At 32.9% G+C, this 14,166-nt stretch overlaps 1 protein-coding gene across 1 annotated transcript; it reads left to right on the top strand.

The window, feature by feature from the left end:
* The first annotated feature begins 2,225 nt into the window (after positions 1-2,225).
* LOC115952852 (cytochrome P450 81E8-like) lies at positions 2,226-7,577 on the top strand. Its single transcript, XM_031070184.1, has 2 exons — positions 2,226-3,215; positions 6,823-7,577. Exons 1-2 carry the CDS (start codon positions 2,328-2,330, stop codon positions 7,447-7,449), a joined length of 1,515 nt encoding a protein of 504 aa, XP_030926044.1. The 5' UTR covers positions 2,226-2,327; the 3' UTR covers positions 7,450-7,577.
* The last annotated feature ends 6,589 nt before the right edge of the window (positions 7,578-14,166 follow it).

The following is a 14,166-nucleotide window of genomic DNA, read 5'->3' as shown; positions in this document are numbered from 1 at the left end:
ATTATTTGAGAATATGTCACCAGGCTTAGATCAGTCTACTCACATAGACGATCACCCTAGTGCTTGAGTAGCGAGCAGGATGAGACACAGTGATCACTTTGTTTTTTCTATAAATCAAGTAAGTGATCATCTTGATGCTTAGAGAGGCGTGCAAGATAATATAATGAATGTTGCCTTAGCTAGGCTAAGATGAGACTTATGGGAGTCGCAATTGAAGTGTATCCACAACTTCATGAAGCCTGAATAAAGCCAAATGTGAGATCTTGGACAGGAACTTGATGTGTAATTGTGCTAAGAAACTCAGGTTGGTTGCTTTTATGGCAATTGGACTAAGATTTGTACGGTGTTTGAGTGTGACAAGCCCAGTTGAGTGGGAGCTCCACCGTAGCATACAAATTATACTGTATGTGTTATGGTCGACCAATTAAGGGAGTGATTGGATAGATCCCTACTCCGTCACTATGTGAGCCCTAGTCGACCATTATATGGTCCATTTTGTGCCCTTTTTCAACCTAGAACTATGTCATGAAGTGAATGTTTGATGTCGCTACTTTAGCATGTCATCTCAAGGCCATGATATATACGGTCTCGCGGAGCATGTCTAGGAAAGTAGTCAAGTGTAAATGAATTGACATGAGTGTTTGGGGAAGATTATTTAGAACACACCATTTATTTTATGGCTCATAGCTCGGGCGATTATGAGGAATTTGTTTTTCAACATAATCATGAGCATATTATATGGTATTGGATCAAGTTTTGCTTTGAGTTTTGAACTCATGAGGGATTAAAGAAACTCGATCAGGTGTGATCAAATAATCTGGGGCATAGATGAGATACTATGAGTGATGTACTATGTTAGTTTAGATGGTGACTTAATATAGTATTCTTACCCTACACCTTCTCGTTAGGTCGCACACTCCATTTTTCTCAAAATAAGCCATCTCTCAGGGACATCATCTACTATTCCCTAGAATTTGGAGCGTGGAAATCAGGAGAGACTCTAGTAGCCTTTTTTGCGACTTGGAGGTGTTCCACAAAGGAGATCGTGAGGAGTTTGTAAAGCAAGCAAAGAGAAAGATCCAGCAATTTGGTGATTTGTTTCACCAAAGGTATGTCTACATGACCTCTAGTAAAGTATATATTTTTTCAACACAAAAGAAAAAAAAAAAAAAAAAGATTCTTACGAAAAAAAAAACAATAGCATCATTTACAAAAGCATCCAATATGAGGTCCTGAGTAGTATCTTTTATATTTAAATATCAATTAATTCATGACTTTATACTAATCAATGTTGAAAAGGCTTATCTCTTATACAAGTAATGATAGAAATAAAAATTTTTTTACAAAATTTTTTATAAACTGCTGATGTAATGAGTGGTTATTGATAAATGAAAAAGTAATTTTAATGGTGGGTTTAGATGAAAGGACAAAACTTAGGTACAGTACCTTAGATGTTGTTCCTTAGATTCCCTTTTTAAGATTCAGCCAAGTGATAACTTAATTAAAAAATATACTTTCTTCTCATAAGGAAAATCTACATGGCAGAATCTTAAAAGTAGAACCTAAGGAATAATACCTAAGTACTATACCTAAGTCTTGCTCAAGATGAAAACCAATAAGAATTTGGACACATCAACAGTTTGTAAAAATGTTATAAAATAGTTTGTGACAGTAGCATTACTCCTCTTATATACTAAAAACTATACTAGAAACTTAAAATTATTAATTAATATTTAGAATAATATGTAATTATTGTAACATCACTTTTACATTGCCATGCCACAAATACTATTTTTATTATACATCAATTTTTATTTTATTTTTTTGGTAGATTTATACATCAATTCTATTTTTTTATTTTTTGTATTACTTTTTTTTATGGGAATTTTTTATATAACTGAACTTACTACTGAATATTCTAAAAGCACATAAAAAAGAATAATCACAATTTCAATACTAGTGGTGAATCCAGTAAAAATGACGAACACCTAATTAAAACCTATAATATAAGATAATTTTAGTAAAAATTGAAATTTTTTTATTTATATGGTATTAGAATTATTCAAACTTCTACTATGCTAGAAAGGAAAATAAAAACGTGGTCAAAGAAGGTGTGCACTAACAAAACCCAGTCCATTGAGTATCAGCGGATAGAAAGCAAAAGAAAAACGTGGTAAAAGAAGGTGTGCACTAATAAAACCCAATCCATTGTGTATAGTGGAAAGTGAAAGGATAATAAAAAATAGAAACAACATAAAAATTCAGGACCAGTTAGGACATGGGAGTAAGGAGTAGTTAAGCATCATATCAAAAACAACAAATCAAACATGGAAGACATGTTGCTATACTCATCCCTCTCTCTTCTCCTCCTCCTTGCAGTAGCTTTCAAGTTCTTGCTCCGAACAAGAACAAAACACAAACACCACCCACCAAGCCCACCTTCTCTACCAATTCTAGGCCATCTCCATCTCATCAAGAAACCCCTCCATCGTACTCTCTACCACTTTTCACAAAAATATGGTAACATCTTCTCTCTACGATTTGGGTCTCAACTCGTGGTCATTGTATCATCCCCATCTGCAGTTGAAGAGTGCTTTACCAAGAATGACATCATTTTAGCCAATCGTCCTCTTTTCCCAGCCACCAAGTACATTACCTACAACCACACCACCCTGGCAACAACTTCTTATGGAGACCATTGGCGAAACCTTCGCCGCATCAGTACCTTAGAAATCTTCTCAACAAATCGTCTCAACATGTTTCTAGGCATCCGAAGAGATGAAGTCAAGCACTTGCTATGCAAGCTGTCACGAAACTCGTGCCAAGGTTTTGCTAAGGTAGAATTGAAATCAATGTTCTCAGAGCTGACACTTAACATCATAATGAGAATGGTGGCAGGAAAGAGATACTACGGGGAGGACATGAAAGATGAGGAAGAAGCAAGGCAATTCATGGGGATAATGAAAGAGATAATAGGGTCAGCAGGGCCCTCAAATCCACAAGATTTTGTGCCCTTGTTGCGGTGGATTGATCGTAGGCGTTTGGAGAAAAGATTGATGAAACTGTTCGACAGGGCAGATGCATTCTTACAAGGTCTTATTGATGAGAAGAGGAGTAAGGAAGAGAAAGGGAACACCATAATCGATCATCTGCTTTCTTTGCAAAAATCACAGCCCGAATACTACACGGATCAAATTATCAAAGGGCTTATACAGGTATGTGTAGGTCATTTCTCTTTACTTCTTCTTCTCCTTCTTATTTATTTATTTATTTTGTTGGAAATAGATGCTAATTAAAAAGTTGATAACATCAATAACAAGATTAATTGTTAAAGACGATGAAAATATATAATGGAAATTTTGTAATCAAATAACCAAATATGTCCCAATTGTTTAAATAAAACATTTATAACACAAATTTGAAGTCAACTGCAAATATCTCGTAGCCTTGATTTCTAAGCAGGAAGTTGTTTATGTAATTATATTCTTCTCACTATCTTTGTATATTTTTAGAATAAGATTCTCTTGCAAGGTTGAGACTTAAGCTTTACTGATTCACAATCTTCAAATCTGCAGTAGAGAGGGATTGAGAGCTTTTTTGTTTTTTTTGATAATCATGAGAAGGAGCTCTTTTTGATTGATAACACAAACACAAACACAGACACAAACACAAAGAGATCACTGATGAAAGAGCAAATTGTTGATTGTGGAGAAAACCCAGCAAACAGATGTAGAGACAGAGAGCTCACAAAAGAACAGTAAGGAAAAATATTGAATAATGAATAATGGCTTCAGCGGCCAAAAGTAAAGAAAGAGAAGTGGTCAAGGTAGTAGGTGGGGTAGGTGGGAGAATTTATTGGAGGTCCACGTTTTGTTTTGCTAGTGGTTGAAGTGTTTAACTTTTTATGTTTTGTTTTTATTTTGAAAGAAAATTGTTGATTCTTATATTACTGGTGGCCACGTTGTAGACATGCACTGCAACCTAAATATCATTATTTCGTCTCTTAAAAAAAAAAAAAAAGAAAGAAAGAAAAAAAGAAAGTAGAAGAAGAGAGGTACCATGTTTACAATAGTTTTATAATATTTTTGTAATAAATTATAGGTGGTTAGTTATTATTGGTTCAAATTTGAACATAACATTTAGATTACTTTCTTGCTCCAACAATAACAACTAGTAACAATCTACCACTTAAGATATGTTGTGAAAATATTATGGACATATCATTTCTCTTAAAAAAAAAAATTAATGCATTCATAATTTTATAAGTGCCATGTTGCGGTCATGCAACACAATTACACAAAAACCATTTTTTATATGTATATTTTTATTCTAATTATTATATTATTAGATATTATCACAAATTTAACTAATCAATGTAAAAAATACAAGGATTTAATATTTCTTAAAGTTATAAATTATGATATAGAAAATATATTTGAAAGATAGATCTCTTTGTTTCTATAATGGAATAATATATCTCTATATTTAATTGCACTATTTTAGTTAATTTTTTTTAATGTTTGTACTAATTTAATGTAATTATTTATATTTTAAATAATTATTAAATTAATTATGACGTCATCACGGTTCGATCCCGGTTCAATCTCGGTTCGATCTTAAAAACCTTAAACCTCTCCCTTTTACAGTTCAATGAACAGTCCGGATTTCAAAACCCTGTCTAGCAAGAAACCCTAAACAGCTAAACATGCTAGAAGAAATTTGCTTCCCACTAATGGAGCCTCAAAGATGGAAATTGGTCAAGCAAAATAGTACATAGTGGGGACTTTATGGTGAGTTTTTTTTTTCTCTTCTCCGAAGTAGGACGTAAATCATAACTTCTTTACAGTAGTATTGAATTTATAATGATAACTAACATTAATTAATTTCAATATAATCTTTAGAGCCGGTTTTGTTCCAATCTTGGTATGAAAAATCAAGCGGTCAAAGCTGCCTGGGAAGTTTGACATAAGATATTGTACTATCATGTTTTGTGCAGCAACTAATGAAATAATTAATATACCTTCATGACTGAAGTTTTGCCTCTCTTTTTCTGTGGATTAATATTCTCATTGGAGTGTGATTACAGAAAATTCCTTTTACAACACCAATTAAGTTTTTTTTTTTTTTTTTTTTGAGAACCCAGACCAAAACGGCCAACACCAATTAAGTTATTTTCACTATTCTGAACATATGATGTATAATCTAATCTCTTTGATACTTCTCAAACAAAACAATGGAACCAAGGAATTTGGGAACTAAATACTCATATATTTCATTTTATGTTTGAATTTTTGTGATAATTTCCAAATTCAATTTGAATTCTTGTATTATTCTTTATTAAAAATTAAAAAATTGAATTGTTGGTTTCAGGATTTGGATTACAAACAGCTTTAGTAAAGTTAAAAGTTTTAAACAAAGTTAGAATTGTTAATTGATAACTTCTAATTTATGCAAAATTCCTTTTCTTAAATGTTTAAAAAAAAAAAAAAACTGGAATTGATTGAGACAAATAAGCAATGGGGGTAGGAAAAGAGAAGATAGATAATGAGGGCATCACAATCCAACTGGTACTTCTTATTCTTTTTTTACATTTAGATATTTCAAAATCTATTCTTTCCAAATTTCTCTTATTTGTGTGTCGGACGAGAGTTTGTTTTATTTATTGGCTTAAAAGTGTTCAAAGGATTTTTTTTTTTATAAATATAATAATTCTACTATTTAAGCCAGATGACTACAGCAACCTTTACTTAATATTCAGTACATTTATTTTTCTTCACTCTCTAACAAAGTCAATTTATTTGTCTAAAGGTTGAGATTATATAACAGTATTGGTGTTGGAGTTATCACTATTGGTCTTTGTATTTTTCTCTTATTGATGTAACTTTTATAAGTGAAAATTTACAACTTTTGTTCGACTTTTCCATGCATCACACAAATCAGCGACTAGTTTTATATATTATAGTATAGAGAGTTATAAGTCATTTACGAAATGAAATTTTGTGGTACTTATTAATCTTTAATCATATCATATCATATTAATTATTTCATTTTTTATTGTTCTTTTTCACAAATATAAATTTTGTTTTTTACCATCTAGAGGTAAGCTAAAGTTGGGTTAATTCTTTTTTCCAATGCTCTTCCATATTCACCAGACGAAACACTAGGGCAATGCATATTACCCTACTTGTGCTATCTAGCATGACTATCTATTGCATTGGAGCCCACTTTGTTGCGTCAATAGTAACGTAGAAATTTAGAATGAACCCCAACAATATCTCAACCTTTTGACTCAGGGATATTTTATTAGGATTTCCTTTGTCAGAATACTAGTAATCAATTAGTAAAAATAAATATTAGCTATTAATCCATTTTTATTTTAAATTCTTGGCGTGATTTTAAGAATCTCTAAAATAAATATTAGCTATCGATATTTGGAAAAATAAAAATATTAGCTATCAATAAAATTCTTGGCGTGATTTTACACCTTAAAGTTTCAGAATTTAGAATTTACCTCCTGAAGTTTGAGGTATTTGGATTTTACAACCTGATATCTCAGAATTTGGATTTTACGCCTTAAAATTTAGGGGTGTTTGAATTTTGCAATCCCGTATTATGAAACTTTAGGGAGTAAAATCCAAACACCCACAAATTTTAGGGAGTAAAATCCAAACACCCCCAAACTTTAGGGAGTAAAATCTAAATTTTGAAATTTCAGAGTGTAAAATCTAAATACTCCCAAATTTTAGGTGTATAATTTGCAATTTACCCTACTTTTAAATTATTGTCATGATTTTAAGAACTTATTGAATGTATAATAAGCAGGTCTTGTTATCTGCTGGGACTAACACATCGACAATGACATTAGAGTGGGCAATGTCCAATTTACTCAATCATCCTCAAGTGTTGAAGAAGGCTAGAGTTGAGTTGGATAATCAAATTGGACAAGAAAAATTAATCAATGAACTGGATGTCTCTAAATTGCACTATTTACAAAATATAATCTTGGAGACTCTTAGATTGTATCCTGCAGCCCCATTGCTTTTACCCCACATGTCCTCTGAAGATTGTACAATTGGAGGATATGATGTTCCACGTGAGACAATGTTATTTGTTAATGCATGGGCCATACATAGAGACCCTAATTTATGGGATGATGCAACTAGTTTTAAGCCTGAGAGATTTGAAAGTGGAGAGAGTGATGTAAACAAGTTAATGCCATTTGGACTAGGAAGGAGGGCTTGTCCTGGGGCAGGCCTTGCCCAACGCACAATAGGCTTGACATTGGGGTCATTAATTCAATGTTTTGAGTGGGAAAGGATAAGTAAAGAAGAAGTTGACATGGTTGAAGGTAATGGGTTCACCTCGCCCAAAGCTATGGCATTGGAAGCCATGTGCAGAGCACGCCCAATTATAGCTAAGGTTCTTTCTATGTCTGAGGATGAGTTTTGAACAATGTTCTTGAGGTTTGTAAGAATACTCTAGCTATATTTCCAGAGATTACGTTAATATTAGTTACTTAGTAGACGTTATTGTAATAAGTATATTGCTAGTATTTATATTGTATTATTGTATTCATACATTTTTAACCCTTTTTTTTTTCTTTCTAGCTTGCCCTATATAATAAGTTGTATTAACTTTATTGTTTATAGGCATAAGGAATAAGAAAGGTTTTGGAAAGATTAGCATATTGCTTTCCTACTATTTTATGTGACATTATGGTTTACAGTTGTTAATTTAAAATGATATCATTTAATTGATCTTTTATGGGATAAACATATTCATTTGCTTATATATATATATATATATATATATATATATATATAAATACATTTTCAAAGTGAGCTATCTTAAGTCAAGTTTGAGCTCGAGCTTGAACTTTTAATAAAGTACTACAAAATCAAATATAAACAACTCAAAGCTCAACTTGGCAATCTTTTAATTAGTTGTATCATTATATTGTGTCATTCAAACAAATATCAACTCATGCATAATAACAATAAAAAGAGATTAGTTTAAGTTATGTGAGAGATTTTCACAATTCGCTCCAATACCAATGGGCTTAGTCTTTGATTGAATGCTATAAAAGATTTGTGCCCCCTCATCTTTTATCAATTGGTCGTTGGATGGATCGGTAAGGCACACGGTCCGACAAGTGGTATCAGAGCCCGGTCACAAGTTCGAGTCGTTGGAGCCGCATTGTGAGGGAGGGATTGTGAGGGATTTTCACAATTCGCTCTAATACCAATAACCTTGGTCTGTGATTGAATGCTATAAATGATTTGTGCCCCCTCATCCTTCACCAATTGGTTGTTGAATGGATCGGTAAGGCACACGGTCCGACAAGTTATATCTGGAGTAATTTTAGAAGAGTTACATTATTTTTACGCTGTAAATTCTTAACAATTCTAATGGTTAAAAATATACTAAGACTTTTTATGGAAGTTTATAAGGGAATGGAAAAGAACAGAATAGAATGTATTTAAGTAAGGGAAATGAATGGAATGGAATTAAGTAACATTGATTGGATGTTTTAAACAAAAAGAATGGATATGAATGGAATGTAAGTAATCTTGTTTGGAAGTAACATAAAGGGAATGGAATTGAATTATTTTATGACAATATTACTATTAGAATCCTATTTTAAAATAAATGGTTGAATATATAAGGGTATTTTGGGAGTTTTAGTAAAAAATTCATTAAATCTAATTTCATCCCCTCCCATTCCTCTCAAATTTGGGGGAATGAAATTTGAGGTTTTAAGGGAATAAAGAGGAATGAGTGTTTCCAGCTACCCATTCAATTTCCTCCCATTTAAACTCCTAAATAAGATAATGGACTTTTCATTACCTCAAATGAAACTCTCAAACAAGAGAAGGGAAAAATATTCTAAAAGTATTCTATTCATTCATTTACATTTCATTCCATTCCATTCTTCCAAACGAAGGCTAAGGCCAAGGCCATGTCATCAATGTTCTAAAATTAATGTTTTTTTACTTTTTAAGAGAGGCCAGTAGGAAGCAAAGGGCAAAGTGAAGTTACAATAGAAGTAGTTGGGTCCATGAGGGATTTTTCTCTCTCTTCAATATCATTAATACACTTTACACTATTCATATTAGATAATTACACCCTTTTCTAAAAAAATACATACTCATACCAAACACTCAATTATGTGTTTTCAGTTTTAAAAAAATGTTATAAAAACATGTTGCCAAACACATTTTTTTTATTATGAGTACTTAAAAGATATGTTTTTAGTACACTTTTTAAATCACGGTTTTCATGTTATTTTGAAAACTAAAACCACAATACTCCTACCAAACGGGTCCTCACTATTCCAAAGTTTGGAGGTGAAAATATGGGTATAGGGGAACTTTCCCTCTCTTCCTCACGACCTCTCTCAATTTCCACTTCTAGCTAACTATGGGTCAAAGTTTCGGAGTTATGTGTGTGTGTGTGTGTGTATGTGTGTTTTTTTTTTTTTTTTTTTTTTTTTTTTTTTTTTTGCATTTTCTTGTATTTCAGCTTATTTTGTTTTCTCTTTCTACAAAGCACCATTAGCCTTTGTTTGCTATACATTGTGAATTTTGGGTTTGACTCTCCACTAACAAACAAATCTAACAAACCAAGGGGGGATTTAGGCTGTTCTTACATTTTTGACCTTTGTATCAAAACGTCCCCGATACTAGTCTAATAATTTCAAAAAGAGAAAAAAAGATATCGTGGACCAAATAGTTGACCTTAGATACCCCTAAAATTGTATATTAAATCATGAAATAGAGATAAATCAAGTAAAAAATAGGATGCATGGGACATAATCATAGGATGCATAGGACTTTTTTTTTACCCCAAGTAATTTAAAAAATGTTAAACAATAATAATATCTAATAGATAAATAATTAACATTACAAGCATACTACATAAATTTTATTAAATTATCTTCAAATTTTATAATTTTTATTTCTAGTGAATTTACATAATAATTTTAATCCCATATTATGTAATATGGATGACAAAATAAAACTCAAAATAAAAATTAAAAACAAACAAAATAAATGAATAATTGAAGTTTATAGCTACTGTTATTTTCTTTCATTTTGTTAGCAAACTTAAAAAAAATAAAAGTAAGAAAAAAATAATAATAAGGTTGAGTGGAGGCAATCTTAACATCATAAGTAATAAAAATGTCATGCTTTTGAATTAAAAAATTATCGTCAAGGTTGACAAATGAATGCAATGACATATATGTTGGAGTGGATTGTGTTTCACTTAGCAATTAGCATTGTACTTTGTGTCCTACGTTGGTTAGGGGTGAACCATGTTATGTGTTTATAAGCCACTATCCATCTTAAGTGGTAACTTGAAAGATAATGGGCTAGGTGTTAGAGTTGGGCTTAGGTTGGGTTTAGGCTTGTCTCTATCATTCTTGGGCTGTATCTTTTTTTCCTTCCTTTTCAGTCTAGCCCAATTCTGTTCAACCTGTTGGGCAATACCCAAGTAGCCCGTTGGGCATGCATAGTGACTATTGGAGCCAGCCCCCACTATTCCTTCTTTTCCTTCGGCTTATAAACCCTTCAGCCCTATTTTTCCTCTTAACATCTTTCCTATTTCCAACCTCACTCCACAGCTTTTCTACTCCTTTGTTTCTTTGTTTAAGTGTGCATTCAACTTGAAGAAATTACTATAATCTAATCTTGGAGGGTAGTTCGGTGAAAAGAGCCATTCACACAGAGTTTTACTCTGGGTGGCACAAATCAACCTTTAAGGACAATGCATTTTACGTGATTCTATAGTTTGTAAGATCTTTCTAACTCTATGTATTTATTTTTATTATTGCTAATTTTTTAGGGTTTACATTGTTGAATCAAAACTTGTTTATTTACTCATATTTTAAAACAATATATATGACGGTTATGTGGTGGTCCTAGCTAGTGGGGGGAGATTGGAGATAGATGACTGCTAAGTGAGAGTACCAGACTAAAAGGGTGATGATATGTCGTGATATTGGTAGAAGGAGATCAACCTTAAGAAAGTGTGAATGAAAGGGAGAAAAATTTGAGAATGAAGACAAGAATTTGAGAAAGTGATAATAAGATAAAGAAATATGCATTTGAGAATCTGAAACTGTGAAGCAAACAAAGTTAGATGTACCATATATACAAGAAAATGAGACTTCCACCCGACTCCAAAAAAATGTAGTTTCAGTGGGTTATTTGACTTTATTTCATATGTAAAAACCCTTAATCATACCTATTCACATGCAATTACATGATCAGATAATGTGAATGAAAGATGTGTGATATATATATGTTACTTTCTTTGCTTAAACTATTACGTTTTGGATCAAGTACTAGAAGTTTCTGAACATTGGAATAATCTCTTCTCATTCTTCTTTTATCCTTTCCTTTTCCTATTCAATGTACATATAAATGATTCCCAAATGAAAATGTTAAAAGGAGTTCACCTGTTTATTATTCCCATTCATAGGAGCAAATGCCTTGAAGACTGATAAAGAATTTTGCTTTTCTACCCCCATTAGCTCCCTAACCAAATCCCAAAATTCAATCTTTGCCTCCTCTCCTTTTCTCTATAGTGGCTGGCAAATTCAAACCATTTTTATTCTCCACATGAATCCACAACTACCAATTGGGAATAGGAATGTACCTCCTGAGCCAGGTGACGCACATAACGCATCGTGGAGTGTACCAAATGAAGTGCATGATGACATGTAAGAGATAAACAGGGCACACAGTTGAACTCCAGTCCCCAGTGTCTCTTATTATTTGGGTTCTTTAATACTGCATGTGAGAGACGAAAGTTCAAATATGTGTATAAACACCCTTGAACGTTTAAACCCCCAATTTACAAATTAACCAATTCAAGCATTATGTCAAACAACTAGTGTGCGAAAAATGAACATAAGCTATAATATAGAATTGGATAAAACTATCTAAGCCAAATTAAAATCACAACCCATAGCAGATAATAAAAGGCAAAGATAAAAGGGAAGGAAGATGCAAACACAAAGATAACACACGATGTGTTATCGAAGAGGAAACCGAAGCCCTCGGCGTAAAACCTCTCCGCCGCCCTCCAAGTGGTAAACAATCCACTAGAAAATGTAGTTGGGATACAAGGACAGTAATAGACCCTCCAAGCCTAATTTACCCAATGCACCTAAGCCCTCCAAGCTTCTTGCTCCAACGAGGTTGCGCCGAACCTTTTTCTTTTCTAACTTCCCGAATTCCGCTACTAGACCATAGCATCGACCAATGTAGATTGGTTCCTTCCTAACTGCTTCCCAACAAACCAAACAACCCTCTCACAGTGATGAATATGGTGAGAACAAGGTTTTGGTAAAATGCCTCTCAAGGATTTGACAATGGAGAGGAAGAGAGTTGAGGAATTTGAAAAGACTCTAATGTATAGATTGTTGGTGAATCAATCTTGTTTTTCTTTAGGGTGTCTCTCTCAAAATTCTCTCTGGAAGCTCTCTTACATTTGTGGGTATAAGGGGTATTTATACTGGAGTGAGAGAGGAATGTGAAACGTCAGGTTTTACAAAACAGGGGTGGCTCGCGGCTTGACTAAATCGCGAGACCCAGTCGCGAGATAACCGTATGCCCAGTTGTCCTGTTTTGTCCTGTAGTGCTCCAGCTAGTATGACTGTTCACCTTCTGGCATGCTTGGCACGTGTGCTGCATTTGGCGGCTTGAAGCCGCGAGCTACCTGTGAGAGCAAGCCGTGAGTCTCTATTTTCTTACACACTCTTGAGCATTCAACACTCTATCTCACTCACTACCCTTACAACAAACCCACCTAAATACAGGGTTACTAAATGCTGAAATACAAGCAAATTTGGCACGGAATAAAACCAATAAAATGGTTAATTAAATTCAACCTTACAAGAGATATAGGAAACATTTTATGTTCAAATCAATTGGAGATTTTATGTTTGGACTACGTTTTCTGACTTCGGAAACAGGGCGCAATCTTATGAGTCCCTTTGAGGCACCATATCCAGTGAGGCCAACTTATCACCAAAAGATAAAATTCTCTGAAATTGCAGGTGTTGTAACTAGTTTACTTTTCATAGTTGATGTCCTCTCTATAATCAATTTACTGAAGCCTGGCCACCACTATTTCATCTTTGAAGCCACGGCTACGTTGACAATGCTCTTGAGCTTGGACTTGCTGCTCAATAGGAACCTTTTTTATGGTGCTTTTGCAGTGTCACTAATTTTTCTAATTGTTGTCTTCAAGAATTTCACTTGGCGTAATGTGGTAAATGGGCAGGTCCCGTGAATCAACAACGTCACCTTCGATTGGTTCCTGCAAAAAATATTGCTTGAGTTGGATTGTTGCATGGAAAATGATACATATATAACTTTGTAGAATAATATGATAATATATAGAAATGTCTAGCAATAAGTGGGATTGAGGTTGAAATACCACTTACACAAAAAGCCAATTGGAGTTTTACGCCGATGATAAAAGCAATTATTATAGAGTAAACGCTATAGGTTTAAATTTCACTGTATGTATCCAAAATAATAATAATGTACATATGTATGTTAATAGAAGTTCTTTTCATAAATGTGGAACAAGATATGCAATTGTAGTGTCTTCTTTTATCTATAAAAAATTTTAATTTATGTTGGTGAGAAAGAAGATCTGTACAATAAATTTATATATTTCTTCTTCTTCTTTTTTTTTTTTTAATTTTTATATTTTTATATTTCCCCTCAGGCCTCAAGTCAAAACCCACATATTGAGAGGATAATGATGTATATATCCAATGCATGAAATAATTATTGCTCAACCACACTACAAAAGCTTTTCTTTAGATTTTTTTTTTAAAAAAAAAATTATGACTAATAAGGGTGTGTTTAGATACCGCTTATTTGTTGAAATTGAAAAATTATTACTGAAAGTACTGTAGATAAAAGTAAAAGTTAATTGAAATAGTATAGTGAAGCCGTGAATAGTGTCAAAAGTGCAGTGGGGCCTATAAATAATAGCAAAAATAAGCTGAATGGTAAAATAATTTTAATTTTTCATTCTTACCCAAACGCACGCTAAATATCTATAATCAACAGAAATAAGAGGAGAAGTTTGTGATCTCCATCTTCGTGCTTAACCTAGCCATCAAGATTAACAAACCAATGG

Source organism: Quercus lobata, chromosome 7 (genome assembly GCF_001633185.2).
Source record: "Quercus lobata isolate SW786 chromosome 7, ValleyOak3.0 Primary Assembly, whole genome shotgun sequence".
In the NCBI taxonomy this organism is placed as follows: Eukaryota; Viridiplantae; Streptophyta; class Magnoliopsida; order Fagales; family Fagaceae; genus Quercus; species Quercus lobata.
The sequence above is the reverse complement of the archived record's forward strand: the minus strand, read 5'-3'. Positions and strand labels throughout refer to the sequence as shown.

Excerpts from the sequence above, each read along its gene's own strand:
- LOC115952852 (XM_031070184.1), top strand. The coding sequence starts at position 2,328 with ATGGAAGACATGTTGCTATACTCATCCCTCTCTCTTCTCCTCCTCCTT. Across the intron at positions 3,216-6,822 it reads TTATCAAAGGGCTTATACAG|GTCTTGTTATCTGCTGGGAC; the intron begins GTATGTGTAGGT and ends TATAATAAGCAG.